This window comes from Triticum aestivum, chromosome 4B (genome assembly GCF_018294505.1).
Source record: "Triticum aestivum cultivar Chinese Spring chromosome 4B, IWGSC CS RefSeq v2.1, whole genome shotgun sequence".
NCBI classification, from domain to species: Eukaryota; Viridiplantae; Streptophyta; class Magnoliopsida; order Poales; family Poaceae; genus Triticum; species Triticum aestivum.
In genome coordinates, this window is record NC_057804.1 from 660,350,723 (window position 1) to 660,369,374 (window position 18,652).

At 51.2% G+C, this 18,652-nt stretch overlaps 1 protein-coding gene across 1 annotated transcript; it reads right to left on the reverse strand.

The window, feature by feature from the left end:
* Positions 1 to 17,589: 17,589 nt before the first annotated feature.
* Positions 17,590 to 18,652, reverse strand: LOC123093969 (germin-like protein 8-5). The gene is made up of 2 exons (XM_044516032.1): positions 18,463 to 18,652; positions 17,590 to 18,337 (listed from the first exon to the last, which is right to left on the reverse strand). The coding sequence occupies exons 1-2, from the start codon at positions 18,581 to 18,583 to the stop codon at positions 17,769 to 17,771; spliced, it is 690 nt and encodes a 229-aa protein (XP_044371967.1). The 5' UTR covers positions 18,584 to 18,652; the 3' UTR covers positions 17,590 to 17,768.

An 18,652-nucleotide genomic window follows, 5' to 3' on the forward strand; every position in this document is an offset into this window, starting at 1 on the left:
CTCAAATCAGTCGGAATGTGGAAGCGTACATGGATGATATCGTGGTCAAGTTGCGAAAGGATTCCGACCTATTGACTGACCTAGCTGAAACATTTGCCAATCTCAGAAGGTATGATATCAAGCTCAATCCATCGAAGTGCACATTCAGAGTACCTGGCGGAAAGTTACTCGGTTTTCTCGTTTCAGAACGAGGAATCGATGCTAACCCAGAAAAAGTTGGCACCATACTCCGAATGAAACGCCCTGTGCGTGTGCACGACGTCCAGAAGCTTACTGGATGCTTGGCCGCGTTAAGTCGATTCATCTCTCGCCTCGGTGAAAAGGCATTGACCTTTTACCGACTGATGAAGAAGGCAGACAAGTTCGAGTGGACTCCAGAAGCTGATGCAGCGTTTGCCGAGTTAAAAAACTCTGCTCTCCACCCAGCCGGTGCTTGCTGCTCCAATCAGCAAAGAACCTCTGTTGCTTTATATTGCAGCCACAGGACAAGTCCTCAGTACAGTACTTACGGTCGAGCGGGAAGAAGAAGGGAAAGCCTTCAAAGTTCAGCGCCCAGTGTATTTTCTCTCTGATGTTTTGACCCCATCGAAGCAAAGATATCCTCATTATCAGAAGCTTGTATATGGGATCTACATGACCATGAAGAAGGTTGCTCACTATTTCTCTGATCATGACATTACAGTCATCAGCGACGCACCATTGTCAGAGATTCTGCACAACAGAGATGCAACTGGTCGAGTGGCTAAATGGGCGATTGAACTCCTTCCCCTTGATGTCAAATTCGAGGCAAAGAAAGCCATTAAGTCCCAGGCTATAGCAGATTTCCTTGCCGAGTGGATTGAGCAACAGCAGCCGACTCAAGTTCACTCGGAGCATTGGACCATGTTCTTTGATGGATCTAAGATGTTAAATGGTTCTGGTGCTGGGGTTGTTTTGGTTTCCCCCCGAGGAGATAAACTCAGATATGTGCTCCAAATCCACTTTGGTTCCTCCAACAATGAAGCAGAATATGAAGCACTCTTGTATGGGTTGCGCATGGCCATTTCACTGGGCGTCCGTCGCCTTATGGTCTATGGCGACTCAGATTTGGTGGTCAATCAGGTGATGAAGGAATAGGACGTTAGAAGCCCAGCCATGACTGGATACTGCAATGCAGTGAGGAAGCTCGAAAAGAAGTTCGAAGGGTTAGAGCTCCACCACATACCCCGACTGAAAAATCAAGCAGCTGATGATTTGGCAAAGATAGGATCCAAGAGAGAAGCCATCCCCAGTGATGTGTTCTTGGAACATATCCACACTCCGTCAGTCGTGGAAGATCCTTTTACCGACGAAGCTCCGCAACCTAAGAGTGTTACGAATCCGACTGAGGTTGAAGTCCCAGCAGTGGTCGACCTGATCATGGAAGTTTTAGTGATCACTCCCGATTGGACAGTACCATACATCGCGTATATCTTAAGGAAAGAATTCCCGGAGGACGAAGAAGAGGCTCGACAGATCGTCCGCCGATCTAAGGCCTTTACCGTGATAAGGGGACAGCTGTACAGAGGAAGCGCGACTGGAGTTGGTCAGAAATGCATAACACCGGAGGAAGGTCGAATAATCCTTGATGACATCCACTCAGGGACCTATGGCCATCATGCGTCCTCTCGGACCATCGTGGCCAAAGCATACCGAGCCGGATTTTATTGGCCAAGAGCGAATGAAATGGCGAAGGAGATAGTCGACAAGTGCGAGGGATGTCAATTTTACTCCAATATGTCACACAAGCCTGCGTCAGCTTTGAAGACTATACCACTCGTCTAGCCCTTTGCAGTATGGGGTTTGGATATGGTCGGTCCTTTGAGAACAGGCAGAAGCGGTTTTACCCATGTGCTGGTAGCAGTCGACAAGTTCACCAAGTAGATCGAAGCTAAACCCATCAAGAACCTCGATGCCGGTACTGCTGTCAGCTTCATCAGAGAATTGATATTCAGATATGGAGTCCAGCACAGCATCATCACTGACAACGGGTCAAACTTCGATTCCGAAGAATTCAGAGCTTTCTGCACGTCTCAAGGCACACGAGTCGACTATGCTTCAGTCGCTCATCCACAGTCGAATGGACAGGCAGAACGAGCCAACGGTTTGATTCTCAAAGGGTTGAAACCCCGTTTGATGCGTGATCTTAAGCATGCGGCTGGCGCATGGGTCGACGAACTTCCCTCGATGCTTTGGGGGTTAAGGACCATGCCCAACCGGTCGACTGGAAGAACTCCATTCTTCTTGGTCTACGGAGCTGAAGCGGTCTTGCCGAGTGACCTTCTCCACAATGCTCCCCGAGTCGAGCTCTACACCGAAGCTGAAGTAGAACAAGCGCGGCAGGATGTAGACGACCTTTTAGAGGAAGAAAGGGAGATGGCTCTGATCAGATCGACCATTTACCAACAAGACTTACGTCGCTTCCACGCCAAAAACGTGAAGAGTCGAGCCTTCCAGGAAGGAGATTTAGTTCTCCGAGTGGATCAGCAGAAACCACACAAGCTTGCTCCTTCTTGGGAAGGTCCCTTCATCGTCACCAAGGTTCTCCACAATGGAGCATACCGTCTTTACAATGTCGAGCATCAGATCGACGAGCCCCTAGCTTGGAACGCGGAGCTTCTCCGCCCCTTTTACACTTAAGTATTCACTCGGATGAGTTGTAATAAAAGTACTTCTGTAGTTTATTTATCAAAGACAAGAGCTTTATAATTTGCCCAGTAATCGTTATTTCTTTTGTCCACACAAAACAATCCCCAGTGGGTGGCTTGGCTGCGAATCCGATTCGCCCAAGTTTGTAAAAAAATCCTAACCGAGTGGTGAGCCAGTCCCCACACGAAGGCTTAGCTGCGAAATCCGTTTCGCCTAAGATAAACAAAATCCTGTCGAGTGGTAAGCCAGCCTTCCACTCGGAGGCTTAGCTGCAGTCCAAGTACTCGCCTAAGATAAACAAAATCCTGTCGAGTGGTAAGCCAGCCTTCCACTCGGAGGCTTAGCTGCAGTCCAAGTACTCGCCTAAGATAAACAAAATCCTGTCGAGTGGTAAGCCAGCCTTCCACTCAGAAGCTTAGCTGCAGTCCAAGTACTCGCCTAAGATAAACAAAATCCTGTCGAGTGGTAAGCCAGCCTTCCACTCGGAGGCTTAGCTGCAGTCCAAGTACTTGCCTAAGATAAACAAAATCCTACCGAGTGGTAAGCCAGCCTTCCACTCGGAGGCTTAGCTGCAGCATTGCGCTCGCCTAAGTACGAATACAACGTGCGCTTTGCAAGGAGGACGAGGTGCAGGTCTGACTGCTACCCTCTCCTTCCGAGCTACGCCACAAATACAACGTGCGCTCTGCAAGGAGGACGAGGTGCAGGTCGACTGCTACCCTCTCCTTCCGAGCTACGCCACCAATACAAAATCCTACCGAGTGAAGAGCAGACCTCCCACTCGGAGGCCTAGCTACAGCCCAGTGCTTGCCTAAGTTCTTGAAAATCCTACCGAGTGGAGAGCAAACCTCCCACTCGGGGCCTTAGCTGCAGCCTAGTGTTCGCCTAAGTATCTAAAATCCTACCGAGTGGAGAGAAAACCTCCCACTCGAGGGCTTAGCTGCAGCCCAGTGCTGACCTAAGTTTTTGAAAATCCTACCGAGTGGAGAGCAAACCTCCCACTCGGAGGCTTAGCTGCAGCCCAGTGCTCGCCTAAGTTTTTGAAAATCCTACCGAGTGGAGAGCAAATCTCCCACTCGGAGGCTTAGCCGCAGCCCAGTGCTCGCCTAAGTTTTTGAAAATCCTACCGAGTGGAGAGCAAACCTCTCACTCGGGGGCTTAGCTGCAGCCCATTGCTCGCCTAAGTGTATTGAGGAACAAGTCGATTGCAATGAGGGCTTCGCTTTAACCTGCAAAAGACACCTCAAACCAAATGCAAACATATTCAACGTTGAATCCAAGTTCGGATAACACCTAACGGAACCGAAAGTGCTCAGGCGCTAGGCCTGTTAAGGTTTGTCGGTTACAAAACTCACTCGGCATACCGAGGCAAATTTAAAGTATCAAGCTCGGAAGTTTTTTACCCCTCCTGTGGAGGGCTGGAAGGTGCAACAAACTCGTCCAGGTCAATTCCATCTGCAATCCGAGTGGCAGCAGCAATGAAGGTCTCCATGAAAGATCGGAAATTGTGCTTCTTGGTATTAGCCACCCTAAGAGCCACCAGCTTGTCCTCTCGTGCATCCTTGCAGTGAACACGGACCAGAGACAGAGCAACATCCGCACCGCACCTGGCCGAAGACTTCTTCCACTCCTGCACTCGACTTGGGACCTTGTTCAGTCGAGTCACCAGAGACTCGAGGTCATTCTGGAGTGTCTCTCTTGGCCAGAGTGTTGTGTCGATGCGAGAAGTTGCGACTTTCAGCCTTGCGAGATAGTCGATGACAGCAGCAACACGAGATTCAAGCCGGAGCACATTCATGGCGACTTCATCTTTCACGGGAGAGTTGATGGGGTACAGGTTTACTTCCAGTCGACCAGTCTCCTCTTCAAAGTTCTGGCAAAATTCTGCAAGCACAACCACCGAGTCAAGACAACAATCGGAGCTTACAGTTAAAATATTTGTTTGATACAAAAGATTACCTTCAAGCATGAGGAACAACTTCTTGGCGAGTCCACCCAGATAAGCCTCTAGATCGTTCTTCTTTCTCATCAACTCACTGGCCTTGTCATTCAGAGTGGTCTTGTCACTTTTCAGTCGACTGACCTCCTGGTTGGCAGCATCAAGAGCAGCTTTCAAATTGGTGTTTTCTTCTTCAAGCTTGGTCACTGAAGCCAGCTTCTCATCTGCAAGTTTGGTCTTCTCTAAAGCAGTTTTTTGCATCTCAGCCAAGTCAAGGTCTTGCTTCTTCAGGGCATCCCTCACTTTGTCTGCAAAGTTACAGTGAGATTAAGATTCGAAAATGAGTGAGAGGCAAAGGCAGTCGTCGAAGGTCTCACCAAACATACCTTTAGCTTCCTCCTTCGCCTTCGTCAAGTTCTCTTGGGCCAGTTTCAGATCAAGCTCGAGCTGAATGTGTTTGTTCTCCAACTCAGTGTAACGAGCCGCAAGGTCACAGGATTTCTACGAAGAACCAATCGACAGATGTCAAAGACAATTCACTTCCGAGTGATTAAGGAAAGATCATAGCGTTTCTAAGACTATGGCGGAATACAAACATTCGACCACAGTCTCGGGGACTACACCCAGTGGGTGCACTCAGCGTGCCCCCACTAGTTTCATCAGTTAGAGTCGACCAGTCGACCAACAATAAAAAAACGGAAGATGTTCTTCAGACTATAGTCGACTGCCAGCAGTCGACCACAGTCTCGGGGACTAGACCCAGTGGGTGCACTCAGCGTGCCCCCACCGGTCTATGAATCTATTCGACCTAGTTGAGTAAGGAAAAAACTTAAGACATAAAGCCTATGGTCGACTGCCAGCAGTCGACCATAGCCTTGGGGACTACACCCAGTGGGTGCACTCAGCGTGCCCCCACTAATCCGGAATTTCAATCGACACACCCAGTGGGTGTAGGACAAAATCTAAGAATTTCAGAAAGAAGAGTTTTCAGATATCATATCCTAACAGAACATGCAGTGACCGACTGACCTGAACATTACTGTGAAGAGCCGAACTGGCGTCATAGGCTGCCTGGCTGGCTTGTCGTATTGCCTTAACTTGCTCCATCATGACCCCCGCTTGGCGTATTGCTTCTTTAGCAGCACTAGCTTGGTCTTCTGGAACGGGGTAGGTTGAGAAAAGCGAGGGTTGAGCAGCACTCGACGACGAAGGACGAGCACTCGTCAACGGCACCGCAAAGGTTACGGTAGGCCCAGTGACATTGTCTCCCTCCACGACCAACGTCTCGGGTGCTGGCACGTCCCGAGTCGCCTTGCCAGCAGACGCCTTCTTGCTCCTCCTTTGCCTTGGTGGTTCCTCGTTGTCGTCGTCGGGAAGATCGATAACGACGTTAGATGAAGAAGTTGCAGAAAAAGAATCAAAATTAGAGACAGAAGCCAATCGACTAAAGGTGGAACTCCAAGAGTCATACCAGGTTTCGAAGTAACATCATCCTCCATCTCCTGATCTCCAGCTCTGGCCGAGGTATCAGAAGTAGGAGCACTGCAGTTTCAGAAGACAGTCGATTAGCTCGTGAGTCAACCAAGAATAAGTTCATGAGGAGCAGACAAATTCAAGCTACACCATTACCCTGAGATAATGGGGATCACCATCTTCATCTTCGGCAAGACCTTCGCCGACTTCGATGGCGCCACCCGAGATTGCTTCGGAGCTTTCTCAGTCGGCGCCGGAGAAGTAGTCCGAGGGCGCTTGGACGACTGCGTGACGGTTGCGACCCCCTTACCGCGCTCGACCGCGGGATCATGGACAAGCTTCGAGCGTCTTTCCGAGCGAGGAGGTACAACTTCCTCCTCCTCCTCCTCTTCTTCCTCCTCACCAGAGTCATCACCCTCATCATCGTCGCCAGCATCCGAATCCCACTCCTCCAGGCTTTCGCCCCCACTTCCTTCCTCCTCCTCAGTCGGTGTTTGCGCTCCATTGGGCATCGAGTATAACTCCGTGGTGGCCTGTCAGGCAACAAAGCAAAACAAAGATCACTCGACCAATTCGCAGCGAAGCAGAATGAATAAAGCAAGATTGCAATTGGAAATAAGTGGCCATACCGTGTCTAGTGTGAAGGTACAGTCGAGTGGTGGGATCCTCCTAGCCCCTCGAGGGTTGTCCTTATTCCCCGTGATTGCGGCCACCCACCTCTTCAGTGTGGTGTCGTCGACCGCTTCTGGATGGACCCGAGTGGTGTCTTCGGTACCACAATACAGCCACATCGGATGGCCTCGGTACTGAAGTGGTTGGATGCGCCGCCTAAGGAAGACCTCCAGAAGATCCATACCCGTCACTCCGTCCCTAACGAGTTGGACTACACGCTCCATCAGCATTTTTACCTGAGCTTTCTCCTCAGGAAGCACTTTCAGAGAAGAGGGTTTGTCCACCCGGTCCATGCAAAACGGAGGGAGACCAGTCGACTGCCCCGGCGTCGGCTCGTCTTGGCAGTAAAACCAAGTCGACTGCCACCCTCTGACCGACTCAGGAAGGGTCATGGCCGGGAAAGTACTCTTATTCCTCATCTGAATCCCAAGACCCCCGCACATCTAGATAACCTTAGTCCACTCGTCACCCGGACTCGCCTTTTTCACCGTCTGTGAGCGACAGGTGAATATGTGCTTAAAGAGACCCCAATGAGGTCGACAACCCAGGAAGTTCTCGCACATGGAAATGAAAGCAGCGAGATGGGCGATAGAATTGGGAGTGAAATGGTGGAGTTGCGCCCCAAAGAAGTTCAAGAACCCTCGGAAGAAAACACTCGGCGGCAGAGAGAATCCACGATCGATATGAGTGGCTAGGAGGACGCACTCACCCTCCTGCCGCTGCGGTTGACACTCGGACCCCGGAAGCCTTGCTGACCCATGGGGGATCAGACCCTCGTTGGCCAGGTCATTGAGCTCCGTCTCGGTGATGGTCGAGCGGATCCAATCCCCTTGGACCCAACCCTTTGGCAGGCGGGATCTTGACAAAGATCCGCCCCGACTGGACGCTCTCCCCTTCGCTTTCCCCACCGCCGTCGCCTTCTTCACGCGCTCCAAGGCCGCCTCTTCTCCTTCACCATTATCGCCGGCGAAGCGCGCGAGGAGTGGATAAGCAGAGGCGAGAGCAGGCGCAGCGGGCAGAGAGAAGGATGGGAAGGCACTGTTCAAAAAACCCTCGCCCGACGCTTTATATAAGGACACTTCCGAGTGGTTGACAAGTAGGCCCGGGTGGTCCTGTCACATCCCGAAACAGTCGCGCACGCACGATATGTGGCGAAAAAGGCGGTGCGGAAATCGAGGCGTCCGCGCCTTATCCCCTCCGAGTACCGTGGTCCGCCCCGTTTCGCGCGCTTCCCAAAATTCGGATCCCACAAAATCCGCTAACGGCAGATCAATCTGTCAGACGATATCTTTCCTGCGGTCCGTCGCTCGGAAGTTCACTAAAGTTCAAAAAGTTCACTCGACAGAAGACAAGAATGGATCAAGGCGACTGAAGTAAAAGTTGACGCCAACGCCGAAAGAAAAATCGCCGATCCAAGATACGACATAATCAAAGCACGGGAAATAGGTCGGAGAAAATCATCAACTCCTTCCTCACTCGAACCTCGATCCATTCGGGGGCTAATGATGATGTTATGTACCTAGGGTAGGGTCATGGACCTATCCAGGATACCATACCCAAGGACATCCTTAGACGAAGCTACCTTTTAGTCGACCAAGAGAGACTCCACTCGACCGGCTAGAAGACACTCGACAAACCTAAAGACACTCGACCATGAAGACTCACTCGACCACCAGGAGTTCGGGATCTACTCTGTATCCAAACGGTCTGTAATTAAGTAGTCTTAATGGTCAGGATGACACTTTATGTAGGGCGTTACCAGTAATGCCCGGCCTTAATGTACTTTAACCCTCTGCTACATGGGTTGGCTGGGGTCCTGTCGTCCTCTATATAAGCCACCCCCCTCCACTGGTAGAAGGGTTCGCACCCCTGTAACTCATATACACATAAACCAGTCGACCGCCTCCGGGCTCCGAGACGTAGGGCTATTACTTCCTCAGAGAAGGGCCTGAACTCGTTAAACACTCGTGTGTACAACTACTCCATAGCTAAGATCTTGCCTCTCCATACCTACCCCCCATTCTACTGTCAGACTTAGAACCACGACACCCCGCACAAGCCGCTGCAGTCGCTGTGCCGCGCGCCCACCTCGCCGGCCTCTTTCGCGCACCGCCGAACTCCACTGCACGACGCCTCATCAAGCGCCACTCGCTGCAGTTGCAGCGGTGCTCCGTGTGCCGCCATGATGCGTCTCCGTGCCCCCCACGGCCGTTGCGCCGAGCCGCCGCAACCTCTGCGCCACCACGTCGGTTTTCCGCGACCTCCTCGCCTCCGCTACCGCTGTGCTAGTCTCGAGCACGACATCACACCGCACGACCGTGAACTCGCCGTGCGTCAAGGTCGCCACGCGCTCCCCGCGCGACATAGCCTGCATGTCCGCCGCGGTCGCCGCCGCGCGCCACGGCCGCACTTTAGCATGGTCGCTCTGATGCCAATTGTTGTTGCTGCTCCTTGCCCTAGCTCTCTCTCTCTCTCTCACCGTAGTACTCACTCTCTCTCCCTCTGCTGCACTCGAATGACACACGGAAGAAGAAGATCAGAAGAGGAAGAAGGACACAGGGGGCACGGTGGTTTTTCCGACGCAACGACGTCAATTCCAGGAGCTCATACTCGACACCACAACCATTACAACGCGCCCCTCGCGGGTTTTATACCCGGGACAGACGTTGGGCACGAACCCCACGTCTGCACCCGCCCGAGCGCACGGTTTACCCGGGGCAGACGATGGGCACGAACCCCACGTCTGCACCCGCCCGAGCACACGGTTCGGCCCGCTCCGACCGCGTCCACTCCGTGCACGATCGCGTCCATGACGCGGCGAGCCCGCAACGGCCCCTACTCGATCACCCTGACCTGCGCACCAACGGCTGCACCTGGTCCAGCGCCACGCATGCACACACAGCACGCGCCCCTACCCTAGTCTAAACACTCAACCCAGTAATGCCCCGGACACACGTCGGATATGGGTCAGACTCTGGCCAGATAATGGCCAAACAGTCACACACGCACGCATGCCATGCACCCGACGCGTCCCGCGCACGCACACACGCACGCCCGACGCGATCGCCGTGGCTTATAACCAACAGCGTGGACCCATACATGAATCCACCTATAATACACTAATATGTATAGCAGCCCCTGTCATCATCATGCTAATCAGATATATATTTACTTGGTCAAATTTCTCTCGCAGTAGTTGAGTACTTGCAGGAAGAGGCGACTACATTAATGAACCAGCCTAACCAAAAAGAGAGATATGACGATATTACTAGGAGTAGTAGCATCCTCTTGCTAGGAGTTTTATTAGGGCCAGTTCAGTGCATAAATCAACAATCTCGGTTGGCTTTCCTGCCTAGGTTCATGATACCAAACCTCACCAGCCCGTTTTGTTAGAGTAAACAGTGCATCCAGTGACTACACTGGGTGGCCACTCATAAATGGTTAATTTGTCGGAGGTGCATGAGTTGGTAGGTTTGTTCAAGAAAAGATCAGGATGTTACCATCAGACGAATAAAATGCTTCTGTCACAAGCTTGTTAAAAGAACCAACTTAGACAGTAATCATTTCTCGTATATTTATGCATGTTGTCTATATATGTTGGAGCTGGTTTTTGGAACCTGGTGTTCAGTGTGCCTAGTTTCTTAAACGTAGCAAAAATCAAATTCCTAATTCTAAATTTAAGAAAAAAATAACGATCATATTGTTTTTTGGAAAACGAGACACCTCATCAGTTTCCATTAAACAACCGGCTAATTAAATTTACAAGAGTTTCGATCCAAAAGGAAGCTCAAAGGAGACATGCAGGAAAATAGAGCTAACGGCAACTAAAAGAGCAGGTTCATAGCAAAGGACTAATAAACTAAGTCTTACATACACCAGAAAGGGAGGAACCACAACGACAACTCTACGAAGCAACTTTTGCACATTCAGCTTTTCACACTGCAATCCTGAGCACAACCGGGTTCCAACCACAGCTTCGAGCATACTCCTCCTGGATCACCAGATTGAACTTTAAGACCCGTTCTTCAATTCTTCCTCCATCACGTCATTTCTGCAAAATGCTCCAACTATTAGGCTCTAGAATATAACAACAGGATCATCGGGGAAATTTCTATATTAAAGCAAGCAGAGTTCCTATAGTTTTCAAATTGTCCAACGTATTGCTGCCTCCCCCACAAATAACCAATTTCCATGGACATGGGAAAAGAGTTAATCCACACACTAGTGCTATCCCTGTTGCCATCTGGTGGTCTACTTAGACTAAAAGGACATAGTGTAACCTGCCATGTCGCGTTAGCTAAGAGGTTATCGCTGTCCCTTTATGTGCACGGAAGTGTCATTGATCATTCCCAGTCCACTCTCTCATTAGAAGGTTATCCTTGGGCAAGATGTTATTTCTGTGATCGACCATGGAAAAACTTTATCATAAGGGGAATCTTGAATTTCCTTATAAATTTATATACCACCTTATTCATTGTCTTCAGTTTTAAATATTAATCTCATAGTGAACTTACGTTGAATTTTAATCATCCGTCGGTGTAACGTGAAGTAGATCCCACTTCGCTCGCAGCCATGGCTACAACTTCAAACTGACAGGTCAGTAGGACCTTAACGGCACTAGCTTTTGCATCTAACAAGTTCTAAACTAATGAATGTGCTACTTGTTTAACATGGTCCTAAACATAATCTGATGACTTGTTAAGATAAACATCACCTTAAACACTCAATATGACACCTAAAATAACGAAAACATCACACATCATTGTGGTTGTCATTGATGGAAGGGAGTGGGGAAGTTGTGCAAAGGGGCTAGGGAACCGACACGGTTGCATCGTCATCGGAGATGGCACTCGAGCGCATGGCGGCTCAGGAGCTGTCAGCGCCGGGCACAAGCAGGGCATCGGGAAGGTGAAGAGTAGTACTAGTCTGCAGGCTGGAAGTGTAGTAATTAACCTAGTTGTAGTCTACGTAGATAGAGAGTCCTAAAGATAGTTCACTTGTGTTTGAGTGTAAACTGGACGAGGTGTTTGTACCGAGTCGGGGTTGCGTCGTGTTGGTTGCCGGCCGAGTCGGCAGCGAGTTGGACGTGGCAAGTCTGTATCCCTCTATATACGTAAGGAAAAATCAGAAAAGGTGCAAGTTGTCCGCACCGCAAAATCAGTTTCCCTCTGTTCAGTTTTGACAACAAGTTTACAACGAGAGAAGCCGTTTCGTTGAAATTGATTCGATTCGATCGATCTAGCTAGGCCAGGCTACGTTACGCACGTACGGCGAGACGTGCATAGGCACTGTTCATCAATCAAGCAGTGTGCCTGTGTGCTTGCTAGCTTGTACGTGCGTACACACCTCCGGGTGATTTGATCTAGCAAGATCAAAAACCAACACTTGGTATCAGAGCCTTGACGATCAGCGACAAGGAGTCGGTCAACTGTCATGGTATCTAGACACGGAACTTGGGTATGTCTGAGGTAAAGTGCTATAACTGCAGCGAGATGGGTCACTTTGCGAAGGATTGCCCGGAGCTTAACAAGCGGGAGATCAACGCAAATTTGGCGAAGCAGGAAGATAAACATCCAGGTCTTCTGATGGCCGAAGTTTGTGATCTCGTCCGAACGGTGGTTGTGTAACCAAACCAAAAGGTGCTACTTCATGAGAAGTAATACCAAAGTTATCTGGGTACCAGAACTGTCATGGTATCTAGACACGGGTGCTAGCTAGTAACCACATACGGGGTGCAAGGAGAAATTCCTCAAGCTAGAATATGATGTTCAAGGTTTGGTCAATTTCGGTGATGGTTCAGATGTGGAGATTAGCAGGCAAGGTTATGTCCTCTTCGAGGGTCTCACAGGAGAACATCACATACTCACCGGAGTATACTACATCCCACGGCTTCGCAACAACATCATCTCTATCGGGAAACTTGACGAGAATGGATGCAAGGTGGATATTGAGAACGGAGTGATGACGATCTTTGACAACCTCCCATACGTGCTAGTGTATGTGAAACACACACGGAACATGCTCTATATCCTCAACCTTGATCACTCTCAATTGGAGTGTTAGCTTGGCAAGAGTGATCATGGTTCATGGTTATGGCATGCTAGATTTGGACACGTTAACTTATACGCCTTGAAGAAGATGTCAAAGATGGAGATGGTATCCGGGATGCCATTTATCGACCATGTTGATCGAGTATGTGACATGTGCACGGATGGAAAACAGTACCGCAGGTCGTACCCTACTTAGTCTACCTATCATGCAAGTGATGCACTCGAGCTGCTCCATGGTGATCTATGTGGCCCTATCACTCCGGGAACTCATGCAGGAAAGAAGTACTTCTTTCTTGTGGTAGATGACTACTCAAGATACATGTGGGTCGTTCTCCTTTGATCTAAAGATGAGGCGTTTGAAGCGTTTAAGAAGCTGAAGGCTGCAACGGAGATGGAACACAAGCTAAAGACCCGGCAGTGGCGCCGCTGCTATCCATCGCTATTAGGAAAGCTAGAATAGCGTAGGATATTCTTCTACCTTGCCTTGTACTCCAAGATGATCATGTACTCCTATATATATGCCCATGAGGCTCAAGCAATACAACGAACTATTCCACCAATCCTGTCTTTCCTTTCTAACATGGTATTAGCCTTATCTCAATCCTAAACCCTAGCCCAACGCTTCCGCACCCGCGCGCCGCCTCCGGGGCGGTCGGCCTCCATGACCGCCGCCGGGGGCAACGTCGCCCGTACCTCGGGTTCGTCCGCCGGTCGTGTTGACCGGCTGCCCTAGAGAGTCTTTTCCCGAGCCCTTGCTCGGGGTTTCCCCTCTCTTGTTGATCGGTTTGATCGGCGTTTACTTTTTGGTTTTCCGATCTAAGATCAGTTCGCGTTGCCCGCCGTCGTCGTCGACACCCTGCGCCTCTACTCCAACATCGGTGCGACCGGTCGGCTACTTCACTGATCCGGCGGCCTCGCGCGACAGGCAGCTCTCAAGGCCGTCGTCCGTGCGCCGGCCCGCCCGTCGCCCTGCGCCGGCCGTCACCGCCCTGCTCCGATCGGGATACCTGCATCGCCTACACCCGGCGGCCTCGCGCCATGCGGTGGCCAATCATAATAGCTGCTCGCGCGTCGGCCCGCCAATCGATCAATGCCACCCGCCTCCGCCGTGTCTGCACGGCGGCCTGGCGGTCTATCTCGCGGCCACGTCCTCGGCTGCATCGGGACGGCAGCGTCAGGCTCGTCGGCTGATTCAACTCGGGCATCCCTGCTCTGTTGGTCGCTTGGGCCTCGCTGCCCAGGTGCCGGCGTTGCTTTGGCAGCCCAGGTGCCGGTGCTGACACGCTCGTCTGCACGATGTTCCACGCCGTCCGTCGTCGCCGACCTCATCTTGGACTCCGCCGCCGTCTCCACCGAGTGGCGTCCCCGACCTAGCGCGCGATCGGCTTGATCACCCGCTCGCCGCCGTGATCCGCTTCATCTACACCGCGCGACCGACCTGGCCCCTCGGTTACGCGCGCCTCCACAGGTCCTGTGAAGATCGTCCCCCGAGTTCAGCGTGCCCCTCCACCAATCGAGCAACGGGCTGCCGTTGCGTTGCCCCGTCGTCCCACAGCGCCACCGCCCCGTGGTTCTCCTCGCGGCTGCATCGACTCATGCGTCGCCGCTGAGTCGCCCATACGGGTCGTAGTGGCGTGATACGCGGTCCCCGCCGCCGCCCCGAGGCCGTCCCAGCGGTTGCACCAGCCCGCGCTCCGCCGCTGCCCAGCCCCTTCGGGCCGTAGCGCTGCGGCCCGCGGTTCCCACCGCCTCCCTGAGGTCTTCCCGCTGTCGCCCCGACCTGCCCGCCGTTGTTGCGTCGCCCCTTTGGGTCGTAGCGCCGTGGCCCGCGGTCCATTCCGCGCCGGTCTTCGTCACGTTGTCAGGGTTTTTCGCCTACTTCGAGCATCGCCGCCGCACTCCTAACCTAGCCGCAGCCGCCACCGCTCTTCTTCGGCCGTCGCCGCCACTACCCCCGTAGCCGCCGCAGCCGCCCATCCACCCCCTTCATCTTCGTCCAACACCAGCCCGTCGCCAGTGTCGCCGTCATCTACCCCGACCGCTTCATTTATTCCAACAACCGCGGGCTACATTGGCCCCGCGCCGACTGGCGCCACAACCTTCATCGACTCCTTCTCTGCTGGCCTCTTCGACTTCTTCGGCATGGCATACAGCTCGTGCAGGTCCCAGTCTACGCACGCTCGGAGCTAGAAACACCGTCGCGTGCCTTCGTCCACGACGTGTCCCCGGGCCTTGCAAGCCTGGTGCGGCGCTTCGTCAACTTCATCTTCGTCCGTCTACGCATGACCGGTGCTGCCAACACCGACGCGTGCCTTCGTCTACGATGTGTCCCCGGGGTTGGCAACCCCGGCGCGACGCGTCGTCAACATCATCTACTTCCTGGCGCACCACTATTTCGACACCACTGCGCCCATGACTAACTTGGCGCCTCCTTGCGCCCGTGGCTCCACGGTGACTTCCTCGACACCGGCTACAACGACTCGACATCGATCACAGCATTCTTTGCATGGCTACCTTGAACACGGCTCCACCACCCACGCTCTCGGCTACATCGACAAACGGCACAAAGGGCTACCGCCTACTTGAGCAACATCGTCGGTTTTCACTCCAGCCATAACTCCACAATGCACCGACCGTTACGACTGTGGGGGGGGGGGGGTGTCCGTCAGCTTGCCTTCGGATTCTTCTCCAGTCTCACCATCTGCGTCGCTACCGTTGTGACTGCGGGGGGATGTTGAGTATCGTGATTATTAGGAAAGCTAGGATAGCATAGGATATTCTTCTACCTTGCCTTGTACTCCAAGATGATCATTTCTCTTATATATATGCCCATGAGGCTCAAGCAATACAACGAACTATTCCACCAATCCTGTCTTTCCCTTCTAACACCAGTTGCCTGAGATGGCACGCCATGACCAGTGGGGTTGTGGTCCACCTCACTTGTGTGTGTGGATCAACAAACTTTGGCTGGAGCAGACGCTCACCCAGATTAGGGGCAGCACTATGGTCAGATGAGGAATGGCTGCACATCGTTGCTCGTGGGTGAGGGTCCTTTGATGGTGAGTTCCCCCATGCACCAACCCAATGTGGTCACATTGGGTCACTGATAGTCTTGGGTCTAACCAGATCTAGCCGTGGCTATGGGCTTGGGCCGGGCGAAGCCTTGCTAGGGTTTTGATGTCCCCCTCCGATGATGTTAGAGCAACATATGTTGGTGCAGGTGTGCGAGGTTGGAGTGTCGGATGCCAGGACGACGACCCTGGATAGAAGGCTGCGTTTCTCACTTTCCATTGAGTAGCATGGTGGTGTTTCTTGGTCATGGGGGTGGCGAGGTGCATTTTGGTCGCCCATCAGTGGTGGCGACGGCCTTAACGTGATCTAGAGTTCTTGACCTATTGTGGTGGTTCTGGTGGCCTGAGTGCCCCTTGGTGAGGTGCCGGGGAGGGTCTGAATGAAAGCTCAGAGCCTCAATTCCCGTGGCCGTGATGCTTGCGGGTCTCATGTCCCTCTTGGGGACATCGCCATGCCTCTCCTCCCCGCCAGTTCTGGACGAATATACTTGACTGCCACGACAAATGCGGTGGTAGTGGTGCATTGCGTCGTGACCCTCTTTGGGGTGTCGCCGATGAGTGTGACTTTCTTTCGGTTGTGGCTGCATGTTCAAAATGGTGTGGAGATCCAATCGACCCTACCCTAAACTCCGGTGACTCGCGATATCATATTTGCACCTATCTTTTACAGGTGATGACATCCTCTCTTCGTCCTTCCTGCTTGCCGACATGGATGACACTCCTCTGTTCAGAGCAAGAGGCCAGAGGGTCCACTCCGGCGGTAGTTGGGTCGTGACAGTGCAACAAAGTCTAGTGGTTTCTCCTAGAATCCTAGGTGGTGTGTGGTTTCATGTTGGTGGGGGTCCTGGTTGGGTATCAAGGTGGTCCAACCTCTCCGGTGCTTCTTCTCAGCAGAATGGCTGAGGCTTCTAGTTGTGTACTTTCTGTGCTTGTTAACGTGTTTGGCTTGTTTTGCTGTGCTTTTCTTTGATAATCTTGTATGAGGATTTCCTCGACACCATGTATCGTTCAGTTGTATAGCTTCCTTTATAAAGCAGGTGGAATTCTGTTTCGAGATGAAATGGTTCTATCACCAGCTCGGTAGGCAGAAACATTTCAAATAATAATCATTTGGATGGTGGTGGTGGTGGTGGTGGTGGGGGCTCAGGTAATAATAGCTTGTTTGTATATTTATGCATGTTTACCGTAATATGTTGTAGCTGATTTTCGGAACCTGGTCCCCTATGTGCCCAATTTCTAAAACTTAGCAAAAAAAAAGTACTTAACATAAGGCAAAAGCATAACACTCATCTGTTTTTTGATACAACAAGCCACCTCATCGATTTCCATTAAAGAAACTGCTTGTCGAACTTACAAGAGTTTTGAACCAAAAGGAAGCTAAAACAACTAAAGCAAGCTCGATAGGAAAGGGACCGTAACTTACTTATTACATGCACCAGAAAGCGAGATACCTCAACAATGACTCGACAAAGCAACTTTTGCAAATTCAACATTCACATTTCAATCCTGAGCACAACAGGGTTCCAACAACATTAAACATATAATAATCCTGAGCACAACAGGGTTCCAAGAAAATCCTAGGTGTTGACCCCATCATTAAACATATATTTAATTGTCATATAATAATATATTATTTCATAACAAGGGGAAATGAACCCAGTTTTTTTTTTTGATAAATAAGACACGTCAGATTCCAAAACAAGCAAATGAGATCATATTAGTGTGACAAATATAATATTGTCAATTATTCGGAAGGTAGAAATACATTCACTGATTACAGACACACATTGGAATGACATATGCTCCATTTATTTTATAGATTAGGATGCATATCTAGGAACTCAACCGTGTCCTTCACTTGTGCACTGGTCTCCGGGTAATTGAAAAATGTCTATCTTAGTAGTGGTTGTTCTCCCAGAACTGGGCCTGGAGATAGTCAATTGTATTCTTTTCCACCTGAAATGCCTTGGCAAGAACATCATCTGATATTGGTGGGTCTGACCCAAACACTGCATTGGCAATTGTGATAGCCCCTGGGTTCTGGCTGCTTAGTGCGGCAATTGCAACAGCGGGCTGGTGCGGGTTGGGGTTGAATTGGAAGTGGATGAGCCCCACGGGGAAGACAAACACATCACCTTTGTTGAGCACCTTGGAGAGGAACTTGTTTTTGTTGGGGGCGGGCTGGTTGGATGTGACAAAACCAACGTACAATGTTCCCTCGAGCACCGTGAGGATCTCAGTGGCACGAGGGTGCGTATGTGGTGGGTTTTGACCCAAGGGAGCATAGTCGATGCGTGCAATTGAGATGCCGAGGGTGTTGAGTCCAGCAATCTGCATGACGTTGATCAAAGTGACGTTGGATCCAACCTTGTTGGGCATCCTAGGCTTGTCGAGGTTGGCCGCCTTGAAGAAGTCGTCCGCGTTGACCTCCATCGGGTTCTTGCAAACAAACCCGTTGACACGGACTGGGGCACAAGAGATGTACATGTAAGCTCAGATTTTACAAAGTTGTTTTGGCTTGCATATAATTTCCAGAAATAGATTTCAACATATGTATTTGGTGAAAACATGATAACAAAATGGATAGTACCTGGTGAATTCATGTCGGCGACACAAAAGTCCTGGAGTGGGCTAGGATCAGAAGCAGTGGCCTGCCATGAGACTAATGCAAGAAGTGCAGCAAGGAGGAGAAAGGAAGAGGAGGATGCCATTTTGTTTTAGTGTCTTTGGCTCTTCTGTTCTCTCGTATTCCTATTTCTGTTGGTGGCGTGAGTGACGAT